Source organism: Lampetra planeri, chromosome 1, assembly GCF_965212315.1.
Source record: "Lampetra planeri chromosome 1, kcLamPlan1.2.h2, whole genome shotgun sequence".
Classification (NCBI taxonomy): Eukaryota; Metazoa; Chordata; class Hyperoartia; order Petromyzontiformes; family Petromyzontidae; genus Lampetra; species Lampetra planeri.
The window spans coordinates 33,619,259-33,639,123 of record NC_136107.1 but is presented as its reverse complement, the minus strand read 5'-3'; the positions used below and the strand labels follow the sequence as shown (position 1 = coordinate 33,639,123).

At 42.5% G+C, this 19,865-nt stretch overlaps 1 protein-coding gene across 2 annotated transcripts in view; it reads right to left on the bottom strand.

The window, feature by feature from the left end:
* Positions 1 to 221: 221 nt before the first annotated feature.
* The window catches only part of CLCN7 (chloride voltage-gated channel 7), a 31,221-nt gene continuing 11,577 nt past the window's right edge, over positions 222 to 19,865 (bottom strand). Inside the window, exons 10-25 of one of the 2 annotated variants that reach the window (XM_078599233.1) lie at positions 19,657 to 19,750; positions 19,468 to 19,532; positions 18,972 to 19,088; positions 16,831 to 16,885; positions 16,467 to 16,527; positions 14,005 to 14,146; positions 13,112 to 13,205; positions 11,792 to 11,958; positions 10,868 to 10,919; positions 9,336 to 9,463; positions 8,709 to 8,794; positions 6,446 to 6,587; positions 5,706 to 5,783; positions 4,729 to 4,905; positions 3,446 to 3,526; positions 222 to 2,985 (exon numbers count right to left, since the gene is read on the bottom strand). In XM_078599233.1, the coding sequence (XP_078455359.1) occupies positions 2,899 to 2,985; positions 3,446 to 3,526; positions 4,729 to 4,905; positions 5,706 to 5,783; positions 6,446 to 6,587; positions 8,709 to 8,794; positions 9,336 to 9,463; positions 10,868 to 10,919; positions 11,792 to 11,958; positions 13,112 to 13,205; positions 14,005 to 14,146; positions 16,467 to 16,527; positions 16,831 to 16,885; positions 18,972 to 19,088; positions 19,468 to 19,532; positions 19,657 to 19,750 (1,626 nt within the window). In that variant the 3' untranslated portion in view covers positions 222 to 2,898. The remainder of the gene's footprint in view (positions 2,986 to 3,445; positions 3,527 to 4,728; positions 4,906 to 5,705; positions 5,784 to 6,445; positions 6,588 to 8,708; positions 8,795 to 9,335; positions 9,464 to 10,867; positions 10,920 to 11,791; positions 11,959 to 13,111; positions 13,206 to 14,004; positions 14,147 to 16,466; positions 16,528 to 16,830; positions 16,886 to 18,971; positions 19,089 to 19,467; positions 19,533 to 19,656; positions 19,751 to 19,865) is intronic. The other variant, XM_078599242.1, reaches the window with a different exon arrangement.

The window sequence follows — 19,865 nt, the reverse complement described above, 5'->3', positions numbered from 1 at the left end:
CGTTGCTACATACACCTGACACCATACATCCATTTGTTAAAATAAATAACCTTTCACGACCTTTCAACACCTTCTTACATTCCCCTGGCCATCGCGTTACATTCCCATCCCTCATGGGCATAACACGCATCAGCATTCATTTGTAAGAACGTGCTCCTGGTTGACAGCAAATTATTTTAGTCATTTGATGGAGATGACAAATGACTTTAGCGGGACACCAATTTAACGGTTTTTTGTTTTATTACCCGAGTATTAAGCAGACGCTGTGTAACATCAAACTTGTACGCGACTGTGCCAGAGCACAATAACAACCAAAACACAACTGCATCCAGCCACCTGCTTCGCTGATTCCGCCTGTGAATCCGAGTGAGACTAAAGTTCACCTTCCTGTATTGTGACGGAGACGGGTACACACACAATTCACACGTGGGCGCGCGCACGCAGGAGCACAGTGTTACGGTCAAACGCGCGCAAGCACAGCAAAAGAAAAGTGCCTCTTAGCACTTGTGCAAGGAAACCAGCCCATTTAGCAGGGCACATTATGAAAGGTGTTGGCACGTTATCGCAGGCTGGATAAAAAAAAGTGAGAACACACTTAGATTAAGGTGGAGGTGCAGCCGTGCAATTGCTTACTCACGGCGGAACAGCGTCCACTAAAGGTAGCTCTAGACAGCCCAACTCTCCCACGCTGGCCAGACGTAGTGGATAAGGTGGGAGCACCCACACTTTACCCCACAAACATGCCACCTGCCGATAGACTGTGTACCAATTTATGCTGTGGGGGATTTAAGAAATGTGCCCCATCGTTTCAACTGTCGCAACGGGAGATCAATGCGCAACCCATTACTCCACAGCAGCACCCAAAATGAGAATATAGACTCCTCTACTTACGAACATTCGACTTAAGAACTTTCACAGATACGAACAAAGCTGTCCATATGTCCAGTTTCCGGTTCAGAGTTAGAGTCGTAAGTTCAACCACTGCGCAATAGATAGCGGCGGTGGCATCTGCAGATCAAGAACCAGTGGCATCGACATCTACAGATTATACAACTTTTAAAGCCATTCCCTGTGTTTAGTGTACACGCCGTAAAACATGTTTGGAATCGACAGAAGTAAAGTTGGACTTACGAACAAATCGACTTACACACATACCTCTGGAACCTAACTCATTCATAAATAGAGGAGTCCCTGTAGTACATTACATTGTGGCTAAATATTTTTCCAGGTGTATTTCAAAATCCTCATTTATTTACCAATTGCATTTACAATTTACTGCTAGGGGCCGCTTTGTATAATTACTTCATATTTAATTTAAAATGTACCTTCATTGTATGCACTGTGCAATATACACTTACATAAATATATATTCCAGATAAAACAGGCGAGTAAATTACGCTGTGAAATCAATTCACACAGCTTGCAGTGACAGGCGAAGTTCTCGTATCATGTCTATACCCCCCCCCACCCCCGCTCTCATTTCAGGAGCAGGCAATCTCAAAATTGGGATTAAAAAAATAAAGCAGCAACATGTGGAAAAGGTAGCCATCTTCATAGCTTGATACAGAGCCAAGCCACTGTGCAATTAACTCTTGAAGTACAAACCAATGCTACTGCAGCACATTTCTAATAAGTGTTGGATATACAGCATTCCCCAGTCAGTGTTGGGGCCACTTGCTGCCACTTCACTTTAGTGAATACAGTGGTCACAGTGCCACAGAGTTCGATGTGCAAGACCCCTGGCAAGAAAAACAAATGTACAACCCTTATGTCAATACACTGATGGATAAGGGCCTCCCCCCCCCCCCCCCCATGGGTTGTCTAATCAAACTCCACCACGCTGCTAAACGTGGGTTGGTGAAGGCTCGAGCATAAATGCTGGAGCATCTTGGAAAAAAATACAAACGAAATATTCCTACACTGCTGGCTGCAAAGTAGCCCTGCAGCAGCCTATAAGCCCTGTTTTCGGCATGGTAGCCGGCCATCCAAGCACTATCCAGGATCAACCATGCCTAGCTTCCGGATCTGGCGCATTCCAGGTGATTTGGTCAGAAGTGGCAAGTAAAAAAACAACCACATATGAATGTTAAGTGGTTCAAAAACAAAAAAATATTACGTGGAAATCACAATCAACGTACAGGATAGAGCGGCGAGTGTTAAGGTTTGCAATTTTGTCGGATCTATTAATACTCCATGCTCTGAAAGAAGCATTGCTCTTTTAGCAAGAAATTTCAAGCAATATAAACACCCCATAGATCAGAAGGTTGGCAATCGAAATAACGAGAAAAGGAATTTTTTCGAATTCAGAAAAGAACTCAATATTTCCAGAGCCGCAATGCATGTGAATACGAAACGGTCCTTAATAAATAAAGTTACGTAGCATCCTTAAAGAGCCACATGCCACTCCGGAGCCACACGTTGCCGACCCCTGCCCTAGATGCTAGGAAGTCAAATTCGCATTTGGAGTGCCTATTACCTACTGGCTTTAGGTAAGAAATGTGAATTCAACCAGTGTACAGTGAAACAGGTTACTTGTGAAGAGAGTGGTAATTAAAGCCTGAATATAAAGTTCTCCCACGCGTGACGTAAGACCACAAACTTAAGCAATTAAGGATGCAGTCCTGAGCGCATCAGGCTTTTAAATGTTAGTGGCCCCCCACTGGAAAAATGTTGCATTTGTACCAACATAAACAACACTTTCATTATAGAAAAAACATACGCTCGATCTGTATATTACATTTACTCACGCGGGTATTCACACACACACACAGCATCCACTATTCGACGTACAATTGTAAACACGCGCTACATTTGCCAGCTTGTCCTCCTGCCATTGAACCAATGATGCCTTTGGCCCTGAAAGCAACGAAGCCAATGAAGGCCAATCTCTCCGCACCATCACGTCTGCGTAAGCGGCACCTCCTCCAGGCCCCCTTTGTGATAGCGGTACCGTGCCAGATCCTTGCGGGTCACCAGCCCAATCACCTGTGCAATGCAAACACATGACCAGCACACACACACACAAATGCAGATTAAAAGTGCCCATGAAAATGCACGGGCTAACGGTTAGATAATCGTACATATACTGCAGGCCTAAATACATAACAGTTAACAGATATTTTCCACTGTAAAAAACATTCACTTTCTAAATCCACTGCTGGATAAAGGCTTCCCCACGCGATGAGGGTTGTTGTTTTTAATACTTCACCACACTGGAACTTACAGTACAGTACAACAATGTGTTTTGATGCACTGCCCTCCTCTGTCCACAACGCCAACAACACCCGTTTTAAGCACAGCGGTCATTGTTCCAATTTCTGAGATCTTACAAGATACAGCTCATTCTGAGTGATCAGGTTATATTTTAGTGCAGGGTTATATTTACACACAGACATACGCCAGCGTGATTGCGCAACAGCACGCGGCACTCTGAATGACGCCTCACCCTGTTATCGCCGTTGCAAACCACCAGGTGGCGGAGCCCGAGCGCGCGGAACAGCTTGAAAATCCTGTGCAGCGACGCCTCCTACAGACAGTGATTGGCAGACAAAGACAGCACCCACCAAGCATTATTCAACTCTCTCACATACCTGCCAACCCATACTGTTCACCCGTATTCTTGTACGGGGAAATTGAGTTTTCAGACGTTTCAATACGGGCAAAAAAAAGTGTCTATTTGTTTGTGTTTCTCCCTTGTGATGGGGCTTTGTAGGATGAACGTTGATATTTATAAGGGCACAGGATGACCAATCAGCTCTGAATTGGTCTGTAATAAGGTAGGCACTGATAAGGGGTTGACAGGTGTGTTCTTAGCTGTGCTGTCAGACAAGGCATTCATAATGTAGCGTCCTTTATGAAGCCACGGCTGGATAACAGCCTTCCCATCCTGTTTCAGTCAAGGCGGTTCTTTGACCATACCTCATCAGCCTGGTTTGTTGAGGGTTGGTAAAGGGGGGGGGGGGGGGGGCTGGGACTGATTAAGATATCACTTGCTATAGATATTAGCTGTGGCCAGGAATCAAACTCACATGCAAGAATGCCATTGAAGCACCCCTTGACCCCAATGCTATTAGATGTAAAACTACTGCTACCCAATAATTTTAATGACCAGTTTCATTCATTGCTTGGACATTTCTCTATCCCTGCTGTAAATGGTGCACAGGGCAGACAAGCAAGACAATATGGGGGGGCGAGGCAATCATCGAGCTGTAGCGTGCTCGCCACTTGTGGTAGAAGTTTACTGTTCGAATATGGCAGGCCTCCCTGGTTATTATTGCAGCGTATTCACCATAAAAATACGTGATGTTTGCTTTACAGTGGATGTTAAAGATCCCCTGACATCTTTTTGTTAAGGCGCTCTTCTCCCACCCCCAACCCAGCTTATATGTAAGCTCCTAGCTTGGATTGTCTCATTCTTCACCTGAGGACGGCTGCCTGCGTTGTGGCCGAAACGTCGTGAGAATTGTTTCATTTTATTATGTTTTATTTTTATTATTTTATTACTTCCCTTCTACGTGACTTTACCGAAAAAACCAAGAAGATGAAAAAGAGTAGCCCATTGGTCCAAATGTAGCTCATTAAAAAAGAATACCCACAAATTACCCAATTGGGATTACACATAGCAACATCACTCCATATTGAAAGACTAAATCACTTGTCAAAAATAGCGCTTTGGTGAAAGCAAAAAGGAAATTTAGTAGATTATTATAATGGCAGGGAAGTCGGCACCTGTGGTACGGTGTACGGTGTGGGGTTCATGTAGCTCGAGAGGTCGACGGTGCACTCGCGCTCCTCCTCCGACACGTGTATCGACTGAATGGGTGGAAAGCGCGGGTACGCGTCCCGGAAGTCCTTCAGCGTCAGCCGGTGCCTCGGCTCGCCCACGTCACTCCGCTCCATGAAGGCCTGCACTCCTCGCGTCGGGAAGGCCGCGTGGGTTACTTAGGCTTGTGGCCTCCGACTTGGCAAAACTGCATTTCTAAAATTAGGACACTCAGCCACCTGTTGTCTTTAAAGTCATTCTAAATGCCATCGCTCTAATGAGCTGCATACTTACTAACCATGCTTGATTATAAGTGGCAGGATGTCGATCTTTAATCCCTTTCATCACATACCAATTATAAAAGCAATGATACTCATTTTTTCCTCCAAAAACGTTATGGAGAGGGTATGGATTAGCTTAGAAAACCAGTATGCGTTCAAAGGATTTTGAATTCAGAAGCATACCACTTAAATCGATCGGTAAAAATGTCAAGTATGCAGCTTGTTGTAACTAATAAATGCAAGTTTTCAAGCAAACATTAAAATGGCCATTATTTGCTTGGGGATTCGACTGTATGAAGATAGGTGCGCAAGGGAACGTGCAAATGCACGTGAAAACATGCACATGTAGAACGTGCACCTGTGCCCATTCATTCTAACAAGTGAGCCAACCTTGCTGGTATATAGTAAAGAGATTTTTTTTTTCTGAATAAAAATGCTTTTTCTAAGTAATTCATTGCCTAATTTTCCCAGAGGCTTCAAAGATTAATATAAAATATTAAAATATGAAAAAAACGAGGCATACGTTGGTTCAGGGTAAAGTTTCTGGTTTAGCAGGGGAGGCAATGAGGCTAAGTGGTGGTGGACTGCAGTGGCCGCGGAAAAAGATGAGCACGTGTCAACACTTCTAAGTGCAACACCACAAGCAGTTGGAGAACACCCACCTTGTGTTTTAAAAGCACGATCAGCTGAGAACGCAGCATGAGCCCACGCAGCTTCCCAAAATCATCTGCGTCCCCCTGCTAACACAAGAATAATCACACATTTGTGAACAAAAACAGCCAATTCCCATCAATAAACCAGCGTGGACGCATTCCTGGAACCTTCCACATGTAAGAGCATTTGTTACATTGGTAGTATAATGGATATTTAATAAACCACAGTCATGAAATTTATCATTTAATTATGCAAATCTTCTCCAGTATCGGTGCCTTCCTGCTAAGCGAGGAGTGCACATTAAGGTGCAATGCAAAAGAATGTTTTGTACTCTTTTGGTCTTTCGGTGTGACTTTACCGAAAGACCCAGAGTATGAATTCCTGCAGTCACGAAACCTTTAAGTCAAGATTTAAAATGTTTTGTATACAGGCGAGTCCCCAATGCGTTCCTGGAAACCCCATCGTAAACTGGATCACCGTAAATCAGACCCTATTTTCCCAGACAGTAGAATCAGTATAAACATCACTTGCCTATGTTTTCCTTTTATCGGCCATATTTAACAGGGTTTAACAGGTAAAATTCCACAAAAAACATTAAGAATAACAAAAGCTCCACGCCAAGTCACATCGGAAACCAGAATGACTCAAATGTGTTCGGAGTCATGTCGGAAAATGCGTCTTAAATAAAGTCTCTGCGTCGTAAATGGATCCACGAGATTCTTGGTTGAGAAACAAAAAAAGTCATCACCTCGTTGACGTTGACCACGTTTTCTCCCTCCTCCACTATGGGGAAGCCATTGTGGTTTGCCGTGTTGTCGCTGAGGATGTCCACAATGCGGCCCACTTGCTCAAAGCGCTTGAAACAGACCACCGGGTGACTCATCACCTCGCTATACGCAGCAGCAGCAACACACATTAATAGGGCAGGAGGCATTGGTAAAGACATCAGGTGTGCAAGGAACATATGTGGGATGAGAATGCCTGCAGAGTGGAACATGTGGATAAGCATGGAAATAACTATTTATTATAATAATATGCAACCCTTTGCGAAGCCACTGCAACAACCCCCACATCATGTCAGAAGTGGCGGTTGTTTGACAATACTTTACCACACTAGGAAGTGCAGGTTCGTAATGTCTGCCACGACCGGGAATCCTCTCTCCTCATAAGATCACATAGTAACCGAGTGAAACAGAGAGTGAAGGAAGAATGAGAGGTGAGTGCAAAAAGGTATGTATGTATGTCTGTACGTTGAACTTCTTTCGCACCATACATAACCAACCATGGTCATCGGTGGGTGGAAGGACAACTAAACACAAAAAGCAGCTCTAAAGAAATGAGGTATGCATGAGGAACATGATGCGTGAGTGCAGTCGAGACAGCTGCTATTAGGATGGCCTTTCTTGAAGAGGGCAGATACTAAAAGGCATTCAGAGGAAAGATTGCCTTGGATACAGCAGCATTAAGTAAGAAAAAGGACTACAGATAACGAAGATAAGTATAGAATTGAAGTTGCTTACAAAAACATTCTAATGGAAAAAAGTTTTATATTCAGCAGACATGGACACTGAAAGGAAGAGGTTAGAAGAATACAACATTTTCAGATGTGGGTATGGTATCAGACAGAGAAAATCAGTTGAAATGAATGAAAGAGTAACCAAAAGTGTAGGGCAAGCTTCAAGGGGACAGAAGTCTAATTTTGACAATTCAACAGCCAAAGAATTTGATTTGCCATATTGTCAGGTGTGAAGACTTTCTGAAGGAAGCTCTAGACGGACTTTGGGGAGATTGCCAAGAAGGAAAAAAGGAAAGTGCTTCTCAACAACTTGAAGAAAAGGGTTCCTCCTTATGCCAAAATGAAGAGGAATGTGCCAGATCGGACAGAATGGCAGAACATGCACCAAGAACCTTCCTCTAAGCAGATAATTTGGGACCAAGATATCTAGAAGGAACACTGAATATATTAATTCCTTCACCGGTTGTAATAGAAGTAATGTTCAATCAGATGAATGATAACACAACACATGGGGATGATGAACAGCATCATCACGCACCAAATTTAATACAAGAGCACATCCCCACTGCCAACAACTTCTATAAACTATTGGCAAAAATTCAGCGCTTCAAGATAAGTTACTGGGCACAAAACTAACCAGTGCCCCTGCCAGTAGCTGTAAATCCATATGTACTTGGCTTTTGTGTAACAAAAGCACAGGGGACATTACATAGATGGTGCTTCCTTCCTACATGAATACCAAGCCAGACAGAGCTTCGCTTGTATGCACACAACACAGCCTCTAAGCAACGCAAGAGACCGCAGACTGTCTTAACAGATGTGCAAAAAAAAATAAACTTCTCATTTAAATACTGTTATTTTTGAGACAGGAGAAGAACTGGCTCACTCTGCATGTCTTTGTTATGACATAACGTATTCTTTGTTCTTTCGGTAAAGTCACGTAGAAGGGAAATAATAAAATAATAAAAATCTAACATAATAAGATAAAATTCTCACGACATTTCGGCCACAACGCAAGCAGCCGTCCTCGGGTGAAGAAAAGGGCTGTCGGAAAGACAGCGACGTGACTTTACCAAAAGAACCAAGAATATGAATCCATGCAGTCACGAAAGCTTTAAATCGAAAAATGACATAACATGTTCACATTTTTCATAATTTTCCCCCAATATTATATTGATTGTGCCTGCCATGTCATGTCAATGTTGTGTCATGAGAGAAAGTATCCATGAATTGGTGACCGGCCTGAGACCATCAACTTACTTCACTTGAAAACCCTGTTAAGTCAAGAATCTCAGCGGTACCAGATCAATGCTCTGAACTCTGAACCACCCAGTCAGCTCAATAGTTACAATAAAATTACTTTAAAATTGCGACCACTAACAAGCACGCAATTTTATATAAACACTGTTCAACAAATCCCATTTCCAAATACAATAGCGACGATCGATTTGATGAGTGGGAGAAGAAACCACATCCAACGGGGTGATCGACTCACCTCGCCGTGAGGCTGTGAGATGTTGCGGGTGGCTCCCAGCCCATGAACGGCACACTCTGTAACTTGATATGGATGTCGTACAAACCCTGCAAACAGACAGGAGTAGTGAGAATTAGTATGTGCTCCTGGCCATGGTCTCCTTAAAATGTACTCAACCGAAAGTGAGGTGTGTAACCATTCATTAATTTCAATGCATTCTTCGCAGCATGATACATGCATTGAACTTGTGTGTAAAAAATAAAACGGTTTGCCTATAGCCAAATCACCCGGAATGTGCTCAATTGCATCAGATCTCGGAAAGCTATGCAGAGTTGAGCCTGCAAAGTGCTTGGATAGGTGGTTACCATGCATAAAGACCTGCAAGCTCACAGACACCCTGCTGGAGCTACTCACCCAACATGCACCACAATGGCAAAACAAAAATCTATTCTCCAACTCAAGAGAATAAATATGAGTTTCCTTTCTATTTCTAGCCTTCCTTGACCCGAGGGTTGGCCGCCAAAATCGACTAGCCTATGCCACTGGGCTCTCCCTTCGGCTAATCTTCGGAGTTGTTCCATACTGAGCCCTGTTCAAGGAACAAAGTAATCAATGAAAGGCTAACCCAGAAAATATTTCACAGCACACCTCAAAGCAGAAGTCCCCGACCCACTTGGCCATCATGAGCACGAGCATGATGGGCAGACCGTAGCTCACGTTCCCCGTCGCCTCCACCAGGATGACAGTGAGGCTCAGGGTCATCCGCACAATGCCACCTGTTCAACGGTACCCACAGCCAAAGGCACCGATGAATACAAAGACACACGGAAAAAGAAATATGCTTGACCCATATGTGCATGACAGAACCTACACACACAGAATAACAAAGACAAAGATCCCCCGTAGGGACAAAGCAGAATTTTGGGGCAAGTGCTGTTAGCGAGCACCTATGAAGGCCAGCACGGCACACGAGGAGATGGATGGCCAGCACCACACCCCCCAAGTAGTGATGTTTACACACCGCACCAGGAACTCATTTGAGGCTAAGTCTACCTAGGATAACCGTCAATGGTGTTAGCTGTCAGCGGGAATCGAACTCGGGTGACTGGGTTCGTAGCATAGTGATTTAACCACTGCGCTACTGCTCCCTACGCACAGAATAACACACATTCATACACACACACACACGATGGAAAATACAAACACAAATATTGGTCCTGTGATAGGAATGCAATATCACGGACAGAGCTAAATGGAAGGCAATGATCACCAATGTCTTTATCCTTAACACAGAAATAGGAATGTAGAATTACACCAATGGAGACAAATGTTGCCCCATTTTCAAGTGAGTGAGAAAACATTTTGACTTTTTTAATTATTGTTTATTTCAAATAACATCATAGGCCTGCGTATTTCCCGTCTTATTTTAGGAGCACCTTGTAAACGTGAAACTTGAACATCCCTATGGAGTGGTGTTATGCATGAAAGGGCACAGCCAATAAATAAATACCTCCCATATGCTTTTACTGGCTTGCATAAAATGACCATTGCGAATGCTTTCATTAATATTCACAATACACTCCAAAAGGAGAGTTGGAAAACTTATTCTCCAAGATGTATCTGAACAACACAGCATCAGTTTTTTTCGCAAAACAAATATGCCATGTCAAATTCACTTTTCCATTAACGTTAAAAGCACACTCTTGTCCCTTTGGGCTGAATGAAAGCCAGGCGACTTGCACAGCATTTTTGAAGGCAATCAATATTAACAGGGCCATACAAAGGGCTGTGTTTATAATTGCATGCTTTGCACAGGACATGCAGGGTTAAAAATAAACATATCCGGGCACGACTTTTAGGGTTTTCACGCTTGTGATACAAATTGGGAGACATTGCGTGTGCCAGTGTCAGATGGCCTTAAGAGCACAGCAAAGATAAAATGATGCTGGGGAGTAAAATATAGAATGTGTGAACATGTCATCCAGGCTGTTCTCTCTGCACAACAATGTAATTGCCATTAATCTTGAAAGATATCAAAGAACCAACTCGAAATTAGCACCATTGTGCTGCACTGCGATGAGTGAAGCACAGTGGCGTGCACTTTAGGCCGTTGTCCAGATGCACGTTTCCAATCCGAGTGATGCAAAGGAGATGCAAAGAGCTTGGATGGTTTCCCTTACCCAGCTGTGCAGCAGCTCCCATGAGGGCATACTTCCCCGGGTCAGCCCACGCCTGTGGAGGTAAAACACAGCTGTCTTATTGAGGGCAATGCTTTTTGAACAATCCAGCTGATGCCTTTTGCCTTTCAAGTCGTGCTAATGTGTCACGTCGGTAAAGCAACTTGTTACAGCTGAGTAGCGAAGCATAATGAAAGTTTCGCTGTCGATAGACATGCACATGACACAAACATTTGATTTATGGCAATGCCCCCCACGTGCACGCAACTGCATTTAAACCGAGTAAAAATATACTCGGGGTAGGAATTTTAAAAAAGCATATCCACACAACTATAATGGGGTGCAGCAGTGGTACGGCTTGGCAGCTTGAGTAAGATTCCTGGACAAGGTTAACATCAGTGGCGAGCAATATCTGAACAATTCCTGGGCACCCCCTTCCCCAATTCAGACAGACCATCATGGTGAAATATAGTCAAGGTACCCCCAAGCAATACCACTTAGCTTTTTCTCCGTAACAATCCAAGTTTACTCGTGCTATGACAAGAGACAAAGAAATCTCCGATGCCGGAAAAAGTCCCTGAAAGATGACATTATGTCCCATCAAAGGGCTTTAATTCATAGCGCAGACAGCATATCTCTATTATACCCTGCAGATTATTCATTAAATGGCAATAAAATTCGGCCAAAGTGTGAAAACGGAATGTTTTTTTTAAGCCATTAACTTCCTACACTTGAGAACCCAGTTTAAGCAATAGCAGCTGAAACCTGGATTTAAAGGCAGGTTCTCAGCAATTCCAACACAGAATTAGTCCCCTGAACCAAACAGCCGGTCACATCACAAGACACATCACGACAGGTCGACCATCACAAAACACAGCACAGAGAACCAACTCTATGCCCCACGTCGTCAGGCGCATGCGTACTCACGCCTTTGCTCATATAGGACAAGAAGATGCCGAAGAGACGGCCCCACGCTGCACCCAGCAGCAGTGAGGGGATGAACACGCCACTGGACACGGCGAGGCCGTACGTCCAGCATGCCACCAGGAAGTAGCTCAGGCAGAAAAGGCCCAGAGTCACTGGGTTGTATGTGCCTGTCGCCCACAGAAGGAACAATGTCACAAACACAGCAGGCGTTATTTTTTCTTTGTTTTCTTTTGGTAATTTTCCCCCAATGTTATCCCAATTGTGCTATCAGAATCACATGAGAATCAGTACCCATTCAGAGATCTCTCATAGAACACGAACTCTTTCGTGTTAGATAATGGTCCACGGAAGCGGATATCAGAGCTACCTTTGAAATCCCTTTCAATGACGTCTGGCCCACGCAATATAGGGATACACTTTCTCATCACCCGCTCTGGATTCGAACCCAGGTACGATGCCAGCTCAGCATTCTGACCTATTGTGCCACCCAGCCACCACTGGTTTCTTTTCAATCAGAGCTGTAGCAAGATATATAAAGTAGTGCTAACAAAAGACAGAAGCGAGGCTCTGGGTGCAATTCACAGGTTGGAGGGGAATTAAAGAGCCTGAAGGAGCACTCTGTGCTATGTGGTTTCCATTTATTCTGCCAGAAAGGAGCAATCCACCAACTTAAATTACCTTCCACCAACATGTGTAGCTTACTCTCTCTCTGTGGCATCACATTGGGTGTGCAGTTATGGCGTTTCAAGTACAACCATTGCCAACATGGTAATTTTTCACCGATTTGCATTTTTAGTAATTGGCCACCGTGTTTTAGTATCACACAATGCCACGGGCAAAAGGTCACCATTGCCAATGGTGCTGTTGCCAAGACACCTTACCAAAATGTTTTTTTACGCAGGGCTTACTACATCTCACTGAATATTTTCCGGGTTGCTGGTAGACTCGAGTAAGCACGTGACTGGTAGCCACAGCCATAGCAAGAGGTCTACTACATGTGGCGACAGGTGCGGAAATATTTGCTAGGTCGCCAAACCAGATAGACCCAGCTGAAAAGAAGCCCTGCATTCAAACAATGCAGCGCTAACTACTCATTTTCATAAACGTTACACAATACACATCATCGTATCTTATCATTCCATACCATGACTTATACAATCCCAGATGTAACTTTCTGCTCAAGATAAGTGTTTATCACAGAAAGAGCACGCAGAAAAGTATAATTGGTAAGTATTTGAAAAAAAAACACGTGACATGAAATCATGTGGGAGAAATAAATAAGAAGGCTATGTCTGCAATGGTGGAGTGAGTTGTACAGACCAGGGGGGTCGTGGAACAGGCTACGGACGCTTTTCTCTGGGGTGTTGAAGAAGGTCGTCGCCATTGAGTTGTACTCCCCGTCATTGCAGAATAACTGTGGAAGAGAAATAGACGCCGTTGTGTGGCTCAGTGGGACAAAGACCAAGCCAGCCAACGATCCACATGTCTCAATGACTAGATGAAGTGTCATAATTGAAATCATAAATAAATTCCTCTATTGCTGTTGTAATGCATGTATAAATATATAATGGTATGAATCTATTGGGATGGAACAGTGGTTGATACCTTGTGCTATGAACAATGTCACCACAGAGTTAAATTCCCGGTCACAGTTAACACCAGGGGCAAGTGATATCTGTATGAGTTCTGCGCACCCCCCTTAACCAACCCACACTGACTCGTGTTGCAGTATGGTCAGCAACTCCATGACTGACAACATGGAGATGTCTTGAGCCAGAAGTGGATTGACAAAGGATTGTAAATTGAATTTATTTGATTGAATTTAATTATTTTATTTTAGTATGATATATAAAATATAGTGGTAGAACTACAAATGTATTTTAACTCATCGATTCTTAAATGCACAATTTAATACTGCATTGTGAGCAAAACAATTAATTTCCAAGGATGAACCGATGGATCCTTGAATATAATTTGCATCATCACTACCACCACAATCACCATGTACCTGCGGGAACCGTTTTGAATGAGTTTTCTAGCAAAAGTCTAAATGCTTCACATGTACAAGTGAGCACTTGCAAACAGGTCTGCAGACAGGCATGCATGAACCCATGCAGTGCTCAGTCATCAATATTGCCCACTTGTGGAATAGCATGGCATGGCCAATAGAGACGCAGCGAACAGCCGAACGAGAGACAGGAATATATGCGTACCTGCAAGGTGTAATCCGCGCTCTTGTCCTCGCCAAGAGGCTGGCAGTCGTTGGAGAAGTATATCATGGTGAAGGAGACAACGGCTGTGACGGTTGCCACCAGCATGGCCTCCAACACCTGCTGCGCAGGCCGATGAATGTACCTGAACGACAGCCAACAAACAACAAAGCGCAAGCTCAGAGCCATGCTTTCCACTGGAGGCTGTGCAGTCAAAACATCTAACTTGTTAAACAAGTTCCAAAAAATCGTGCGCATACATGAATTATGTAAAAGTTTCCCAAAAAGCGTTTTACAATAGAAGTATCTAATTTGCAGTACGTACGTTGATGGGTAGGTGTCAAGGTAAAACATGTGAAGTCCTTTTGCTCTGGTTTGTATATCCAAGTATTGGGTAACCCTGTTATCATTTTGGCTGGTTTGCAATCGGGTAAGTCCCTAATAGGAAAACTGATTTACAGTGCACTTTGTTTCATATTGGATAATCTTTAAAAGCATTATAGCACACTCTGGTTACAAACGGAGATTACCTTAGTTGGAAAGCATTTGTAAAAAGCTATTCTGCCACAATTAGTTTTTTTAAATACCAAAAAAATTGCAGGATTTTCTGTCAACTAATTTGACTGATTTAACAAGAATCCTGTACCATACCTATTACTTTAACCCTTTTTGATCCACGTCGTCATTGGTAATATCGCCATGGCACTGAGAAAAATATGTTTGGCTTCAAATTCACGTAACATTACAGTACTATCAAACCTTTGTAGTAATCGCCACAATCAATGATCGCCCCTTTTCCCACAACCAAAAGGACAGACGTGAAGCGTGCAAATCAATCATTATCTTCAGTACTTATCTGCAATTATGAACATAACCAACAAAAGCCAGAAGCATAGTGTGCAAGTGCATTTTATACCCTTGTTTTGGATATACGAGCCTCTAAATGCGTTTAGCGTGTGTGTACATGCAACCACTGCCTGATTAGTTCCACAGGCTTTTCTCCTTATTCAAATGTGCCAAACAAAGCAGGCTTCCGATTACTTTAAAAGTTTCTTCTTTTTCACGGCTGCAAAAAATAGATCTCATCCACTATAATTTGTCGAAAGAATTTTACTTCTTTCACTTATTAAATGGAAATGAAGATGAATGGTATGAACTAAACACATGTGATAGTAGTATTATTCCAGTAAGGAGTCTCAAAAAAGGGAAAAAAACACATGCCCTTGGACTGCTACATGCAACAGAGGCTCAGGAGAACTAGAAATTAAATAATTATTTTCCACCCCAGAGAGGGAAGAATGTTCTCGGTGATCTCAACAAATTTTCTACCCGGGGATATATGATATATCCACTTTTTAATGACTGGGTTTCTCATCTGCAGTTTAGTACGTGGTCTGTGAAGCATGTACTCTGCCATAATGCATAAAAACGCAGTCCAGTCGATATTTAATGTTGCTATGCGCACATGGGAAGGATTTGAGTTCCGGTTGATCCAATTCTTAAGAAAACCTAAGTAAATAAAAAAATAAATGCATGTAAAAACATTTACCCAACAGAGCCTCGCTGAGTATAAAGCCTTTTACATTTAAGAGGGTTACTGCATTGAGTTGTTTATCCATTTGTGTTGGCAACTTGGGAGGAAACGAGGGATAACTTGGAGAAAACCCAACACATACGAGGGGTAACACTCAGCACTGCCATCTCCCAGCCACCTCACAACCTCAATGCCTACAACACCTGGAAAGCAATGGTAGTCACCCATCCAAGTAATATCCAGGCTCAAGTTTGCTTCGCTTCTGAGGTCTAGGATCAAGTACATTAAGGGAATTTTGGGTGTAACCTCCATGTGACCTTCACAAAAAAGGCCACAAAAACCAACCTAACCATACTACCAGTGTGCACATATACACAAGCATTTGTAGCATTACCAAAATAAACAAGGGCTTGTGCTGCTGTGCTATTTAATATTGATGGCAAGCTAAATACTACACAGCATGTCATCTGATCGGTATGTACAGATGCTGTGGAATGGTGAGCATCTGCCTTTCCTCAGTGTAGGGCCACCAGACAATATCGAATAACACATGTAACAATCTCTCGATATATTCAGATATCAATGATGTACAGCATGCCATGAAAGCATAGAGCCTGCAGTTAGTAATTTAATGCGATTGGGCCTTAACCGCACTGAGAGTTCTAGATTTGAAGCTTTCGTGACTGCAAGGATTCATATTCTTAGGTTTTTTCGGTAAAGTCACGTAGGTAAAAAATTAAAATTAATAAAAGTAAAATAAAATAAAAATATTTTTATTTTATTTTACTTTTATAAATTTAAATTTTAATAAAATAAAAATATTTTTATTTTATTTTACTTTTATTAATTTTAATTTTTTACCTACGTGACTTTACCGAAAAAACCTAAGAATACGCACTGAGAGTGTCGATGTATCAGAACACCATCTTACCGGATCCTGAGAACTGTCAGCCAATAGTTGAGGAAATTGAACAAGGCTCCCAAAAGACCTCCTGCAGAGGAACACGGGGAGATAGTTTACACCTGACATACCATCCTACAAAGGTTTAGTGGCATACATTTAGATTTGGGAGTTTAATGTATTCAGTCAACAGCTGCAGTTTAATGTGCAGTGTGCATTGAGAATGTAAATTACAAAAATACAAGACATTTTGGAAGTAAATATTTGTCCACTGATCTTTAAAATGCTATTGTTATTTATCTAATTTGTATAGATGCATAGATTTGCTTACAAGAACTCTATCCTGGTTAAAACTAGCAACTTAATGACATGCACAGATATGATTATGCCTTACCAAAGACACCCATGATCAGAAATAAGGGAATTTCATAAATGTAGTACGCAATGCCCTATAGGGGGGGAAACACACACATACACACGAAGAGGTTACAATGGAAATGTCATCAGAATAAATTGCTCACATTTAAATTGTTGTGTCAAGAGTAAAAGTGATTTCCTTCTCAAATTAGGATTGAGACATTGGTGCTCATCTCTTGTTTACAGCCCTGGGCCAGTGGTGGAAATTCTACTTCCCTCTGACAGGGTCTAGTCTTTCCATAGGATGACCACTTTGGAGTTCCCCACAAAGTGGAATTCATTCTATCGACTTCGGAGGATGATGGGCTGAATCATCCCCCCCCCCGCCGCAAGATATGAACTTGCTGCTTTCTGATTGTGAGCCACTCCCTCTAACATGGAACCACCTGGCCGTTTTTTTGTGTAGACAGAGTATATCTTGCAAACTTGATTTGGCGCTTTCGTGACTGCAGGAATTACTCTTTGGTTCTTTCGGTAAAGTCACGTAGAAAGAGAAAATAGTAAATTAAATAATAGCATACGACGTTTCGATTGCAACACAAGCAATCGTCATCAGGTACAAATGAAAGAGAAATCAAACCTAGTAAACTTATAATGCAATACAACACAGATAGTCGGCTAACATAACAGTCAACACCCTACCTGGTTGATTACGTTCTAAGTTTACTAGTTTTGTTTTCTCTTTCATTTGTACCTGATGATGATTGCTTGTGTTGCAATCGAAACGTCGTATGCTATTATTGAATTTATTATTTTCTCTTTCTACGTGACTTTACCGAAAGAACCAAAGACTATATCTTGCAAGCCTGGTCTAGCCTCTCATTTGTGTTCCAATAGCATATGGTTGGGACAATATGGGCTTGGTAGTGCTATGGTATACAAGTCAGCACTGGGGAGGTAAGAAGTCAAGGCTGCTGCCTTTGAATTTGTGTGTGGCCTAAGTTTACGGCCTCTCAGCTGCTGTGCAGGCCGTTTTTATCACTCACTGACAGATGGGGGCCGGATTTACTTGTGCATATTTGCTTGTGAACCCTTCAGGGGGTCTTTGTTGGATTTTCCCTGTGGAGTACTTTATAGCTGAGAGAGAGATTGGGTCACGTGTCATGGGAAGCCCCGGCTCTGGTCTGTCAGGGACCAGTAAACGAGAAATCTGGCTAGAATTTGTCACTGTGTATTACCACCACCCGTTTAACTCAGTAGGGCATACAGAGCATGGCATTTCTCTGCTGTACCAATATGAATCTTGATGATTTGCCAAGAAATTTCATAAAATGCAAGTGTCTTCTCATTATATGTATTTTAATTTATTTCATCAGTTTTTTGCGAGACATGTAGCCATTCAACTCCTAACCCACCACGATTCAATTCATTATCAAGATTCAGTCACAATTTGATACTTAAAAAAATCATGACTATAATTTTCATTTGCTTATTCTTATTTGTTTCTCCTTAAAATGTGTACAGTTTTGTTTACTCAAGAAGCCTCAATATCAGATTAGTGTATAGTTTGCTTATAAGTTGCAGAAATAGTAAATTTTCCAGCCTTACATGCATAATCGATGTGTGTACTGCGAACACTAAAAACGATTGTAGTTGATGAATCAACAAACCATGACATTGCTAATTTTAACAGAATAATGCCCCAATGTTCTGTAGCAATGGTTCCCAAACATTCTGGACCCACGGACCATTGTCAACTCTAAAAAAATGCTTGCTGGACCACTATTTAGTAAAACATAGGGTCCATAATACAGGTTTTTTGGGTTAGATGGCATAAATATAAATGTCGGTAAACCCGCTCCCACCCGACAGACAATTTATAAGGTGTGTCACGTAAACAGAAAATGCCAATTCGTAACTAGTACAGTACACATCGGTGTATTGGAGAAAAAATCCACAACATTCATAATCTGAGTGTTAAACCAAAATATACCGTGTTTTGCAAAAGAAATCACATTTGGATTAGTTCATTTTACCAATTCCCATGGCCTTGCAGACCACCAGTGGTCTGAGGACCACAGGTTGTGAAACGTTGATCTATACAAAGGTCATACAGTAAACAACATTTCTCAGAAAGGGACAATCCTGTAGTTGAGTAATTGTGAGGGCGTGTCTAACCGTGGATTCGAATGCTCCAAAGTTGATGAGACCAGGGTAGGACAGCTCACCCAGGTGGTTATGGTACCAACTCAAGACAAAGTTCAGCGTGAACGTGGATATGACCGAGGCAAAGAACTGGGGGGGGTGGGAGGGGGCAGACCACACAACACACACACACAACAAGCACAACTCGTGAGGAGCTGGACATGTGAAAGAAGTTGTTACTCTTGTTTGTGTTATGACAGGCAAATATATATTCTTACAATCAACAGACGTTGCGACAGGGACTCATCGAATCAAGAGTGGCTCTCAATATCGTTGCGTCATGCAGATGCACTCACAAAGTAGAAGTGGTGCATAAGCGATTGTCTGTATCAATGGGTTTTAGGTATGCTCAGAAAAAACATGTCAACATTCACCTACAATACAAATACCACCGTGGGGAAAACTTAAAAAAGGAGACACAAATCCAGAAAGAGGATATTCCCTTAAGTGTAGCCCTTGCATAGCTTACAATTCTCCAGGTGAGGTATTGATTCCAGAAGGAAGCCCCCTCTTCCAGACTGAAGAGAACACCACCTGCATGCAAAGAAATCTGGCTTACTGGAAACCACCGGTGAACCAAAATAGACGGTGAAAAACAAAGAGGAAACGAACGAGGAAGTCGGGGGCGAAGTAGTGAATGCGTGGTGAGAGAGCTCACCCACGGGCGCGCCAAAAGCAGCTGACACTCCAGCAGCTGCACCAGCCGATACAAAGTCTCGTTTCTCTGTATCTCGTCGAAAGTACTCCAAGACCTGATGAGGAAACCGTATGCATCGGTAAATTAACAATTATATAGGTTCACACTTTTTGTGTTCATGAATGCACAATGATAAAACAGTGTTTATAAATGTTTGTGCCTTTACTTTT